The sequence below is a fragment of the Salvelinus fontinalis genome, chromosome 40 (assembly GCF_029448725.1).
Source record: "Salvelinus fontinalis isolate EN_2023a chromosome 40, ASM2944872v1, whole genome shotgun sequence".
NCBI classification, from domain to species: Eukaryota; Metazoa; Chordata; class Actinopteri; order Salmoniformes; family Salmonidae; genus Salvelinus; species Salvelinus fontinalis.
The window spans coordinates 5663341-5677811 of NC_074704.1; the positions used below are offsets into that span (position 1 = coordinate 5663341).

At 41.2% G+C, this 14471-nt stretch overlaps 1 protein-coding gene across 1 annotated transcript in view; it reads right to left on the minus strand.

Moving 5' to 3' along the window:
- Nucleotides 1–2610: 2610 nt before the first annotated feature.
- The window catches only part of LOC129839207 (zinc finger protein 135-like), a 33675-nt gene continuing 21814 nt past the window's right edge, over nt 2611–14471 (minus strand). The window contains exons 3-4 of the mRNA XM_055906515.1: nt 10679–10979; nt 2611–3692 (exon numbers count right to left, since the gene is read on the minus strand). Of these exons, the coding sequence (XP_055762490.1) occupies nt 2863–3692; nt 10679–10979 (1131 nt within the window). The 3' untranslated portion in view covers nt 2611–2862. The remainder of the gene's footprint in view (nt 3693–10678; nt 10980–14471) is intronic.

The window sequence follows — 14471 nt, forward strand, 5'->3', positions numbered from 1 at the left end:
TCCGGTGTCCTGTGTCAATTTAAGTATGCTCTCTCTAATTCTCTCTTTCTTTCTCTCTCTCGGAGAACCTGAGCCCTAGGACCATGCCTCAGGCCTACCTGGCATGATGACTCCTTTCTCTCTCTCAGAGAACCTGAGCCCTAGGACCATGCCTCAGGCCTACCTGGCATGATGACTCCTTGCAGTCCCCTGGCCGTGCTGCTGCTCCAGTTTCAACTGTTCTGCCTGCGGCTATGGAAACCTGACCTGTTCACCGGACGTGCTACCTGTCCCAGACCTGTGGTTTTCAACTCTCTAGAGACAGCAGGAGCATTTACTCCTGAGGTGCTGACCTGTTGCACCCTCAACAACTACTGTGATTATTATTATTTGACCATGCTGGTCATTTATGAACATCTTGGTCATGTTCTGTTGTAATCTCCACCCGGCACAGCCAGAAGAGGACTGGCCACCCCTCATAGCCTGGTTCCTCTCTAGGTTTCTTCCTAGGTTCTGGCCTTTCTAGGGAGTTTTTCCAAGCCACCGTGCTTCTACACCTGCATTGCTTGCTGTTTGGGGTTTTAGGCTGGGTTTCTATACAGGACTTTGAGATATCAGCTGATGTAAGAAGGGCTATATAAAATAAACGAGGGCTATATAAAATAAACTTGATTTGATTTGACTAACGAGGTGACACCAATCAGTGCGTCCTATGTGCTAACGAGCTAGACGTGCTAACGAGCTATACGTGCTAAACGTGCTAACGAGCTATACGTGCTAACGAGCTATACGTGCTAACGAGCTATACGTGCTAACGAGCTATACGTGCTAAAGTCCAACCTCAAAACATAAATGGAAAAACCAAAGCCTGTAACACTTTTCCCCTTAAGAAAACAAATATATATTATGTTTTTGTTGGACAAGTTTGCTCACCACCGACAGAAAACAACTTTCATTTCACGTAATCAACTACAATGCTTCTACAATATAAACACAGTGTCTACTGGCTGTCAACAATTCGAATCAAGAAAAAACACGTATTTCTAAATAATAATATACAATCGTATTATTTTTTAAATCCTTTTTCTTTCAATAGAATCCTAAAACTAACTAGCTTCTAGAACTCTCGTCCCCTTCTGAACGAGCCCCCCCCCCCCCCCCCCCCCCCCCAAAAAAAGACTAAAAGTGCAGTCAAAGTAAATTGTGATCCATGGCAACGCACTGGTTAAACGCAAAACTTGTTGACTGCCCACCCTTGAGACAATCAGCAACCAACTCCTGCAATATCCGTAGTAACTTTCCACCTTACTTCTCTCTCTCTTTTCAGGGTTCACTCGATAGGCATGTTGTTGGATCGGGGCCCAGTCCCCAATGTCATGCATTTGGGTTAGCACATCTGAGAATGAACCCTGATATTATAAAAGCAGGGTAACAATGTCAATATAAATGTACCCAAAAATGTCAAGTTGGTTGCATGAATAACTATGATTAGTAAATGTTACATAATTGTAAATATGAAATATCAAAACCAAATATTCACCCCTTTGTTAATATGTATTGGCAATAATTAACTTAATGGTGAGGCATGGAATAATAAAACATATATATTTCGTCAGGCTGAATGTTTGAAATATATGAGGTGATTTGGGTCATGCTTCTTCAGTAGTGGAATAAAGACAATTAGCATTTGAATGTTGTCAAGAAATACTGGAGTGATGTAGGATTGTTAATAAAAATTGATTATAGGTGTATCGGCTGCAAGTACGTTGAAATTAAGCAGTTTAAGTCATTGAAAAAAATCGCCCCGAAAAGACATCTTTTCAACTTTCACTTTCAACTACAACAGAACATATACTGGACAGAACATATACTGGACAGAACATATACTGGACAGAACATATACTGGACAGGACATATACTGGACAGGACATATACTGGACAGGACATATACTGGACAGGACATATACTGGACAGGACATATACTGGACAGGACATATACTGGACAGAACATATACTGGACAGGACATATACTGGACAGGACATATACTGGACAGGACATATACTGGACAGGACATATACTGGACAGAACATATACTGGACAGAACATATACTGGACAGAACATATACTGGACAGAACATATACTGGACAGAACATATACTGGACAGAACATATACTGGACAGAACATATACTGGACGTCAGGCATAGTCTTATTTTCAATGTCTTTTGAATGACATTTTGATAAATGGTAATAGTGCAATGTCAAAACACAGTTTTAACGTGTCCAAATCAATAACCAATATGCAGAAATAGTTTGAAGTGTTGCATTTTGATTCCAGTGGGTCACCAACATGGTAAGTGTCTCCGGAAGGTGGTGATTGACTCCGCTGTCCTCACGACGCCAGGACAGCGGAGTCAATCACCACCTTCCGGAGACACCTGAAACCCCACCTCTTCAAGGAATACCTAGGATAGGATAAAGCAATCCTTCTGCCCCCCCCCCCCCCCTTAAAAGATGTAGATGCACTATTGTAAAGTGGCTGTTCCACTGGATGTCATTGGGTGAATGCACCAATTTGTAAGTCGCTCTGGATAAGAGCGTCTGCTAAATGACTTAAATGTAAATGTAAATGTAACACAGCTCTTTTATGTTAGTCACTTTTTGATAAATCTCATAAATAATACTTTCAATTCAGAGCCTGGATTTTTCCTCTTTTTCCCTAAAATCAATTTAACAAACGCTTAGGGTTCTACATTGTGACATCATTAAATAACTCCTACTACAATGTTAAAACATTCCACATTGTGACATCATTAGAATACTCCTACTACAATGTTAAAACATTCCACATTGTGACATCATTAGAATACTCCTACTACAATGTTAAAACATTCTACATTGTGACATCATTAGAATACTCCTACTACAATGTATTCTCTGGTGTTGAGTCAGATGGTTAGATGTAGTAAAACACTTCCCACATTTATCACAGGTGTAAGGTTTCTCTCCTGTGTGTATTCTCTGGTGTTGAGTCAGATGGTTAGATGTAGTAAAACACTTCCCACATTTATCACAGGTGTAAGGTTTCTCTCCTGTGTGTGTTCTCTGGTGTTGAGTCAAAGACCCAGATGTAGTAAATCTCTTCCCACATTGACCACAGCTATAAGGTTTCTCTCCTGTGTGTATTCTCTGGTGTAGAGTCAGAATGCTATATGCAGCAAAACTCTTCCCACATTGACCACAGCTATAAGGTTTCTCTCCTGTGTGTATTCTCTGGTGTAGAGTCAGAACGCTATATGCAGCAAAACTCTTCCCACATTGATCACAGCTATATGGTATCTCACCTGTGTGGGTTCTCTGGTGTCGAGTCAGATTGTTAGAGGTAGTAAAACACTTCCCACATTGACCACAGCTATAAGGTTTCTCTCCTGTGTGTATTCTCAGATGTTGAGTTAGATGGCAAGATCTACCAAAACTCTTCCCACATTGAACACAGCTATAAGGTTTCTCTCCTGTGTGTGTTCTCTGATGAATTTTAATGCCTGATGAGGTGAATCTCTTCCCACAGTCAGAGCAGCAGTGAGTTCTCTTCCCTGTGGATCTCTGCAGGTGTTTATTGAGGAGTTCTGATCTGGAGAGACTCTTCTCTGCCTTGTCAGCATCATGAGGTTGTTGAGGCTCCCCAGAGGATCCAGGACAGTCACGTCTCTTTCCTGTGTGAATGACAAAGTTATACAGATGGTTAAAGACCCACAACAGCAGAAATCCACTGTAAAAGGTGATGCCAACAGCGTAGCCATGATGTTGTACAACAATTGATGTCTGTAATGAATGTAATGATTTGACATTTGTCTTAAAATGAGCAAGAATAGTCATATATTGTCTTGTTTTCACATTAGTAGTAACATCTAAGATTGTAGACTAGAAATAAGTTATTCATGTTGTTGAAACTCTAAGCAGTGTGCCAGACGACTTTTGGTCTCCAATACAGGCCCCTTTCTGTGTTTTCTGTGTTTGCTCAAATTGTATGAGGAAACCGATAGTTATGGATGTAGTATATCTGCCTGCAGCAAAATTGGTGAGCAAAGATTTTAGTTTTTCACAACGTATTCTGAATGTGAATGGGGGAAAACTCAGGGGAGTAACCTCAAACAAACGTACAGTCAATACGTAACAACAATAACACAATAGAAAAATCTATATACAGTGTGTGCAAATGGAGTAAGGAGGCACAGCAATAAATAGGCCATAGTAGTGAAGTAATTACAATTTAACAAATTAACACTGGAGTGATAGATGTGCAGATGATGATGTGCAAGTAGAAATACTGGTGGGTTTGGCGACGAGTATGAAGCGAGGGCCAGCCAACGAGAGTGTACAGGTCGCAGTGGTGGGTAGTATATGGGGCTTTGGTGACAAAACGGATGGCACTGTGATAGACTGCATCCAATTTATTGAGTAGGGTTTTGGAGGCTATTTTGTAAATGACATCACCGAAGTCGAGGATTGGTAGGATGGTCAGTTTTACAAGGGTATGTTTGGCAGCATGAGTGAAGGATGCTTTGTTGCAGAATAGGAAGCCGATTCTAGATTTGACTTTGGATTGGAGATGTTTGATGTTTGACTAACATCAGCTATCTGGATTTGGGCGAAGGAGAAGCTGGGGAGGCTTGGGCAAGTAGCTGAGGGGGGTGAGGAGCTGTTGGCCGGGGTTGGGGTAGCCAGGAGAAAAGCATGGCCAGCCATAGAGATATGCTTATTGAAACTCTCGATTATCGTGGATTTATCGGTGGTGACAGTGTTTCCTAGCCTTAGTGCAGTGGACAGCTGAGATTAGGTGCTCTTATTCTCCATGGACTTTACAGTGTCCCACAACTTTTTGGAGTTAGAGCTACAGGATGCAAATTTCTGTTTGAAAAAGCTAGCCTTTGCTTTCCTAACTGACTGTGTGTATTGATTCCTGACTTCTCTGAAAAGTTGCATATCGCAGGGACTATTCGATGCTAGTGCAGTACGCCACAGGATGTTTCTGTGCTGGTCGAGGGCAGTCAGGTCTGGAGTGAACCACGGGCTATATCTGTTCTTAGTTCTACATTTCTTGCTTATTTAAGATGGTGAGGAAATTACTTTTAAAGAACAACCAGGCATCCTCTACCGACGGGAGGATACCAGGATACCCGGGCCAGGTCGATTAGAAAGGCCTGCTTGCAGAAGTGTTTTAGGGAGCGTTTGACAGTGATCGTTTGCTCGTTATCTAACTTCTCTAGGATAGGGGGCAGCAATTTCACGTTTGGATGAAAAGCATACCCAAATTCAACTGCCAGTTACTCATCCCCAGAAGATAAGATATGCATTATATTAGTAGATTTGGATAGAAAACACTGAAGTTTCTAAAAATGTTTGAATCATGTCTGTGTGTATAACAGAACTTATTTAGCAGGCGAAACCCCGAGGACTTTGCAGGCCATCTATGCAGTAGTTAAACCAAGGCTTTAACGGTTACAGAAGTCAACAATTGAGAGTGCCTGGGGACAGGTCCTGGGTTAACCTCTACATCACCCGAGGAACAGAGGAGTAGGATGAGGGTACGGGCTAAAGGCTATCAGAACTGGTCATCTAGTGCGGTGTGAACAGAGAATAAAAGGAGCATAATGTAATGTACAGACAGGGTTTGGTAGGGTGCGGGTACAGTGGAGGTAAACCTAGGCATTGAGTGACGATAAGAGAGGTTGCATCTCTGGAGGCACCAGTTATGCTAGGTGAGGTCACCGCATGTGTGGGAAGTGGGACAAAAGAGCTCTCTGAGGCATGTTGAGTGGGACTAGGGGCTCCGCAGTAAAATAAAACAATGATAACTACCCTTAACAACGGTATACAATGCATATTGACATTAGAGAGACATAAAGCGGGGCATAAAGCAATCACAGGTGTTGATTGGGAGAGCTAGCTAAGACAACAACGGGTAAGACAACAGTTAATCAGCTAAGACAACAAAAACATAAAATGGCGATGAATGGGCAGAGAGGGTCAGTTAACTACACACAGGGCCTGAGTTCGAGGCTGGGGCCGACAGATAAACAAAATAAACAAAATGGAGAACCGTGATTAATGAACAGTCCAGCAGGCATCAGCTATGTAGCCAAGTGATCATAGGGTCCAGTGAACAGCAATATATGAACTAGGGAAGCCGTTAGGTAGTCATTACTATGCTAGCCGGGAGATGCGCCTGGCTCGAGGCTAACTGGTGCTAGCGTCGGGACAAGGGCATTAGCCACTATAGCCACTCCAGTGCGACCGGTGAAAGGTCCAGAGCTTACGGCAGGAATCCGGTGATGTAGTGGCTTCTAGTCGTCTTAGTGAAGAGTCTGGGAGACATCAGCTGTGTAGCTGAGTGATCATAGGATCCACTGAGCAGGCCAGGAGATGGGCCTGGCTCAAGGCTAGCTTCGGGGCTGGGCCACTCGGTGGCAGCTAGCTAGCTGTGATTATCCGGTGTAATGGTCCAGAGGTTACGGCAGGAATACGGTGATGTAGTGGAGAAAAACAGTCCGATATGCTCAGGGTTGATATCGCGCTGTGCAGACTGGCAGGTACTATCCAGGCTAAAAGCGGCTGGTGTCTGAGCTAAAAAGGTAAAGGCCTTTAGCAGTGGCTAACAATGACTAAATAGTTAGTAGCTAATTAGCTGGTTAGCTTCTGATGGCTAGCTGCTGATTAGTTCTAGCTCTAGCTATAAGGTCTAAAAAATAAAAATAGCAGATCCGTATCATAATGGGTGAGGCGGGTTGCCGTCTTGGATTACAAGATGAGTCTTTGCTAAATCCAATGGTTTTTAACACTCTGAAATGATTTAGTGTTTCTGTGCCCATGAAAACTGTTTTCCCAGTGTAACATAAGGAGCCACTAAATGATACGTAGTTCGAGTGCATTTCAGAATACAAAAAAAACTGTCAGACAGCAAGATCCCGTATTTAAGTTGAAGTTCATCATATGACAAGCGTAACGTTATGACTATAACTACTGTTCCCTGAAGGAGGGGAACTAGGAACAACATACTATTAAATCCACATGTTATGACTATAACTACTGTTCCCTGAAGGAGGGAAACTAGGTACAACATACTATCACAAATTCACGCCTCGCTGGAAGCCCCGCCTTCCACAGGTGATGAGCGTGAGGTTTGGATTTAATCCTTCAATTTAACACCGCTCTTCACCGACCCAGGAAGGGGTGGGGCCAATTAGGTGTTGTACCTCGTTTCCCTCCTTCAGGGAAGTGTAATTATAATCAAAGTTACACTCCCTTTCAGTTGGTCAACTTCGGTACAACATACTATGGAGAAATACAATAATTCCCCATGCCGAACCAAACGGATACTAAATGAAACGGCCCCTGGCAGATCACCCAGACCTGACCCTGCAAGATGCGTCAGTTTTGTCAATTTATTCATTGTCTTTTGTTTGAAACACTCCTGTCAGTGTTGAGTAAGGACGCACACCTGATTACACATATAGAAGTAGGACTAGTCAACCTGGACTGAGCACAAATGTAGGCCTATAAAAAATGTGCCTATTTGGGGATGTCTGATAGTATTTCTGATTGTCTTAACGCACCACCACTAATGAGTTGTGGAGCTTCTCAACCAAAAAATTATTCAGCTTCTCCAACTAATTTTTTCCTTACCTCAAACAGCAGGTAAAGAAAGTCTTATTAGAATCCATTACGAATGACAATAGTTGCTCAAAGTATTTGTAAATTATTTCCAGCTCTCGCCCTTTCGATAACCACTCAGCATTAAAGGGAAAAATGTAATGCTCTGATCCAGTGGAAATGTCATAAAATACCTGATTACTTCTTATCCTTTGCACAAATAGACGACAGCTGTGTCTGTCCAGAACTCACTGGCGCAGGAAACTGAGGGCCCAGAATATTTTATACAATGTTGCAAGTTTTGGAGGACCCAGTTGATAGTTGATAGAATGTTTCAAGTTCGTTGTTGACAGGCCATGTGCAGGCAAGGTGATTTATAGGATATTTATTTTTAATCAGGATATTTTCTACTTGCAGGCTGCAAATGTTTTTGTTTGTTGGTTTCATGTAGGCTATTTTTACATAGTTGGCAATGGCAATAAAAGTTACTTTTAGATTTGTATAATTTTCATTTAGATAGAATGTAGATTAATCACAGATAATGATGTTGAGATAAAGACTATTATAATTATTATTACTATTATAAATTAAATGAAACTGTTCCAGTAAAATGTGAATATGAAAATCCTAACTGGCACCAGATTAGTAGAAATGGTCAGAGAAATTGGCAAGAAATGGAAAAAGTTGCTGACTGCTGGTGTAGTCTATTACCAGAAACTATAGGAGCATAACGACTGCAGGTGTAGCCTATTACCAGAAACTATAGGAGCATAACGACTGCAGGTGTAGTCTATTACCAGAAACTATAGGAGCATAACGACTGCAGGTGTAACCTATTACCAGAAACTATAGGACCATAACGACTGCTGGTGTGGTCTATTACCAGAAACTATAGGAGCATAATAACTGCTGGTGTAGCCTATTACCAGAAACTATAGGAGCATAACGACTGCTGGTGTAGCCTATTACCAGAAACTATAGGAGCATAACGACTGCTGGTGTAGCCTATTACCAGAAACTATAGGAGCATAACGACTGCTGGTGTAGCCCATTACCAGAAACTATAGGAGCATAACGACTGCTAGTGTAATCTATTACCAGAAACTAAAGGAGCATAACGACTGCTGGTGTAGCCTATTACCAGAAACTATAGGAGCATAACGACTGCTGGTGTAGCCTATTACCAGAAACTATAGGAGCATAACGACTGCTGGTGTAGCCTATTACCAGAAACTATAGGAGCATAACGACTGCTGGTGTAGCCTATTACCAGAAACTATAGGAGCATAACGACTGCTGGTGTAGCCTATTACCAGAAACTATAGGAGCATAACGACTGCTGGTGTAGCCTATTACCAGAAACTATAGGAGCATAACGACTGCTGGTGTAGCCTATTACCAGAAACTATAGGAGCATAACGACTGCTGGTGTAGCCTATTACCAGAAACTATAGGAGCATAACATCAGAATTTACGAAGGCCAGCAGCAGCGGGAGGAGTAGGCTAAAGAAGAAGTTTTTCTGATGGTTAGGCTATCTTGTTTCAGAGGGGTGTCATCAATAGCCCAGAATGACAACAGATAATAAACAGAAATAACTTATTTACATAAGTATTCAGACCCTTTGCTATGAGACTCGAAATTGCTTTCAGGTGCATCTTGTTTCCATTAATCATCCTTGAGATGTATCTACAACTTGTTCAGAGTTCACCTGTGGTAAATTCAATTGATTGGATATAATTTGGAAAGACACACACCTGTCTATATAAGGTCCCACAGTTGACAGTGCATGTCAGAGAAAAAAACAAGCAATGAGGTCGAAGGAATTGTCCGTAGAGCTCCAAGACAGGATTATGTCGAGGCACAGATCTGGGGAAGGGTACCAAAACAATTCTGCAGCATTGAAGGTCCCCAAGAACACAGCGGCCTCCATCATTTTAAAATGTAATACTCTTCCTAGTCACCTGGCCAAACCGGGCGATTGGGGGAGAAGGGCCTTGGTCAGGGAGGTGACCAAAAACCTGATGGTCACTCTGACAGCACTCCAGAGTTCCTCTGTGGAGATGGGAGAACTTTTCAGAAGGACAACCATCTCTGCAGCACTCCAACAATCAGGCCTTTATGGTAGAGTGGCCAGACGGAAGCCACTCCTCAGTAAAAAACACATGACAGCCTGCTTGGAGTTTGACAGAAACTATAGGAGCATAACGTCAGAATTCACAAAGGCCAGCAGCAGCGGGAGGAGGAAGAGTTTTTTTCTGATGGTTAGGCTATCTTGATCTCTGGCTCCCGAGTCATTTGTGTGTCTTAATTATTTAATCAAACAGCGTGCTTAAAGCATCAGACCAGTTCAGTACATATAGTTGATTTAATTAAAACACATGGGGTGTGTCTATATATGGAAAAATACACATAACATTTCTACCAATTGGTTGGTAGAAAGAAAAGACTCTTGGTTGACCCAAGATTGTTTTTAGTTGGGGCCCTAGTGCATTCATTAAGTTCAGGCCGCTTCCCTTTTTACACATTTTGTTACGTTACTTATTATAAATTATATATTTTTTTAAGAATTAAATGAAAATGTTAAAATGTTTTAGAAATGCTTGAGACTCAAATAAATAGATTAATCATGGTTTCCGGATATACAGAGTTTGTTTACATTTACTTATAAACATTGGAGTAAAAAAAGCTCATAGTTTGGGTTCTGATGGGGTACAACAGTTGAACTAAGCTCATGAGGCATTTATAAGTGAATTCTTCAAGAAACAATGGGTACATATCATTAATGTATAAGTCCCAAAATGGATGTAACAACTGCTGATTGCCCCTTTAAGACGACATATTGGGCTAATCTAATAGGAGATATTGAGGACTACAGTATTTCAGGCATTGTCATTGGATGCATTTGATGAATTGTTAACGTTTTGTTGATGGTCCACTCTTGATGTTCTACACGTTACAGTGTAGCTTCAGCCATTTCTACAGAACAACATTAAAGTGTAGAACCCCTTTACTGCATCTTGGTTCAACGACTGCAGAGACTGTACTTACTGGTGTTAAACAGATCTCCAACCTCGTCTTCTTCCTCCAATGTGACAGTAATCTCCCCCTCCTCCTCTTTCACACCAAAAACTACATCCTCCTCTTTCACATCCTCCTCCTCTTTCACTCTGAACGCGTCTAACTCTTCTTTCACTGAAACGGCTTTCTCTTCTTGTTTTACTGTGACATCCTCTTCTTCCTTCTCCTCTTTAACGACAATGTTCAGCCCCAGAGCTTCATTCTCCGTCCAGATAACCTCTTCTTTAACAAGAGGGGAGTAGTTTAGGGAGCTCATGTTCAGGGATGTTAGCTAGCTAGCTATCCTTAGCGACTACGCTAGTGCTAACTTAACCAGCCAGCTACTATAGCTGACTAATACAAAATAACGTAATATTAAATTAAATAGGTTAACAAGTAGATACGACCTAAGTGTGTCGAAAACACAGTAGCTAATATACACCGAAAGCGTAGAAATAGCTTGAATCTTTCGGCTATGTTGGCTAGCAAGCTACCGAGGTGGCTGACGAGCTGTTTCTGAAGAACCGTCCACTAGATTATACGTCACGCTGGCAGCGTCGCCTGAAAGACGCACATCGCCGTCTGCTGACTGGAGGGGAAACGCAGTTGAGGATCATATTTTATTTTCAGACAAAGATTATTTTAAATGGATTGAATTAAATAATACTATTATATTGACACATACAAAGACAATAAAGTGTTGACTGATTAATGTGAATAAAAACATGTTTACTACATCACATTTAAGGCAGTTTCATTAACTCAAACTAAATCTAAATAAGTAGCAAGCTACTGTAGGTCTATACTGCTCCTACATGGTGTAACAATACGTTACACGGTTACATTACATCATGTAGATGTATATAATGAACAGACTAGGTCTATACTGCTACTAAATGGTGTAACAATACATCATGTAGATGTATATAACGAACAGACTAGGTCTATACTGCTCCTACATGGTGTAACATTACATCATGTAGATGTATATAATGAACAGACTAGGTCTATACTGCTCCTACACGGTGTAACAATACATCATATAGATGTATATAATGAACAGACTAGGTCTATACTGCTCCTACATGGTGTAACAATACATCATGTAGATGTATATAACGAACAGACTAGGTCTATACTGCTCCTACATGGTGTAACATTACATCATGTAGATGTATATAATGAACAGACTAGGTCTATACTGCTCCTACACGGTGTAACAATACATCATATAGATGTATATAATGAACAGACTAGGTCTATACTGCTCCTACATGGTGTAACAATACATCATGTAGATGTATATAATGAACAGACTAGGTCTATACTGCTCCTACATGGTGTAACATTACATCATGTAGATGTATATAATGAACAGACTAGGTCTATACTGCTCCTACATGGTGTAGAATGATGAGGGGGGGGGGGGGGGGGGGGGTGATTTAATCCATTTTAGAATAAGGCTGTAACGTAACAAAATGTGGAAAAAGTGAAGGGGTCTGAATGCTTTCCAAATGCACTGTGTATATAGGGGCAGTAGTTAGTGACATCACTTCATGAAACAGGAGTTACAAATATATAACATAGATTCACAGTATCAACATTCAATGTATCAAAATATATGACCCAGCTGGAAGTGGAAACACCAGCCCAGGCACAATCCTAGAGGTTCACCAATGATCAACCTCCTCCTTCACATCTGACTCCTGATGATCAACCTCCTCCTTCACATCTGACTCCTGATGATCAACCTCCTCCTTCACATCTGACTCCTGATGATCAACCTCCTCCTTCACATCTGACTCCTGATGATCAACCTCCTCCTTCACATCTGACTCCTGATGATCAACCTCCTCCTTCACATCAGACTCCTGATGATCCACCTCCTCCTTCACATCTGACTCCTGATGATCAACCTCCTCCTTCACATCTGACTCCTGATGATCAACCTCCTCCTTCACATCTGACTCCTGATGATCAACCTCCTCCTTCACATCTGACTCCTGATGGTCAACCTCCTCCTTCACATCTGACTCCAGTGATCAATCCAGAGCGTCTTCTTTTTTGGGGGAATCCCGATGGACGACGTCATCGAATAGGACGTCATCACCACCACCGCCCACAAGTTAATTGTCATTGAGGTTATTAATGGGAAGATGATATAAAAAAAAATTATATAATTTTATAAGAATATAAAGACCTGCTGTTTTCAAACTCTATTCCCTATGATGTATACTACAACAGAAATAACTTAAAATGTATAAAATGTATAAATGTATAATTAAACCAATAATTTGCACTCATGACTTGACTGATTAAAGTAAACCACAGTTTTGTAAATACATAACGCCATCTAACCAAATATCAAATGAATGTTAGCTATATGCAGTTATCTTAGCCAGCCAGCTAACATAAGCTATATGCAGTTATCTTAGCCAGCCAGCTAACGTTAGCTATATGCAGTTATCATAGCCAGCCAGCTAATGTTAGCTATATGCAGTTATCTTAGCCAGCCAGCTAACATTAGCTATATGCAGTTATCTTAGCCAGCCAGCTAACAATTACCTATATGCAGTTATCTTAGCCATCTAACGTTAGCTATATGCAGTTATCTTAGCCAGCCAGCTAATGTTAGCTATATGCAGTTATCTTAGCAAGCCAGCTAACATTAGCTATATGCAGTTATCTACGACGCCAGCCAGCTAACATTAGCTACAGGCAGTTATCTTAACCAGCTAGCTAACGTTAGCTTTACGCAGTTATCTTAGCCAGCCAGCTAACATTAGCTATATGCAGTTATCTACGCCAGTAAGCTAACATTAGCTATATGCAGTTAACTTAGCCTGCCAGCTAACGTTAGCTATTTAGCCAACTAGCTATTAGCCTAACCAGCGTAGCCAACCAGCTAACGTTAGCTATTTAGCCAACTAGCTATTAGCCTAACCAGCGTAGCCAACCAGCTAACGTTAGCTATTTAGCCAACTAGCTATTAGCCTAACCAGCGTAGCCAACCAGCTAACGTTAGCTATTTAGCCAACTAGCTATTAGCCTAACCAGCGTAGCCAACCAGCACCGAGACCATTTAGAAACAAACTAACAAAACCTAAACGTGTTTGCAGATCAAAAGATCAGATACAAACAGAATGATGGGAGAAAATTAACCTTCAGAAGTCATTGATCAATGCTGATAAAGTGACACACTGCTTCAATAATAATGAGTAGTTATTTATGATGTAAGGTGATTTGTAGAGCAGTCAGTTGGCAGTCGCCTGCAGTGTCGAACCAAACCAAACCAATCAGGTGGTTGTTCGATGAAACGAATCTTCAGACGTCATTGATCACGTGCTGCTGAAAAAGTGATACAGGCATCAGCACACTGCTTTGAAGTTTAATGCTTTCAAGGCCTCGTACCTCCGGTATCAAACATAACATCCCCATCGAAAAGTTGACAAAACAAAAAGGGTCTCATATTCACTACATCAGAATAAACTGTCATCCATTTTAGTATCAAAATATATCAAATTAACCTGGAAAATTACTCAATGTCCCCCTCTGTTGTCGAAGAAGTATAATACACCTAAACTAACAAAACCGGTCTGATAAACTGGCTGGTGTTCATGAGTTTATAAAACATATACTTTATACATTTGTCATAAATGACCTGCATTGATGAGACACACAGTGTGGATGAATGATCAGTAGTCGACAGGGTAAAAATAGCACTCCTAAAGAAGATGCATTTTCCAGTTAGATACCAACTTGAAAGAGGGAACTTTAACATAAA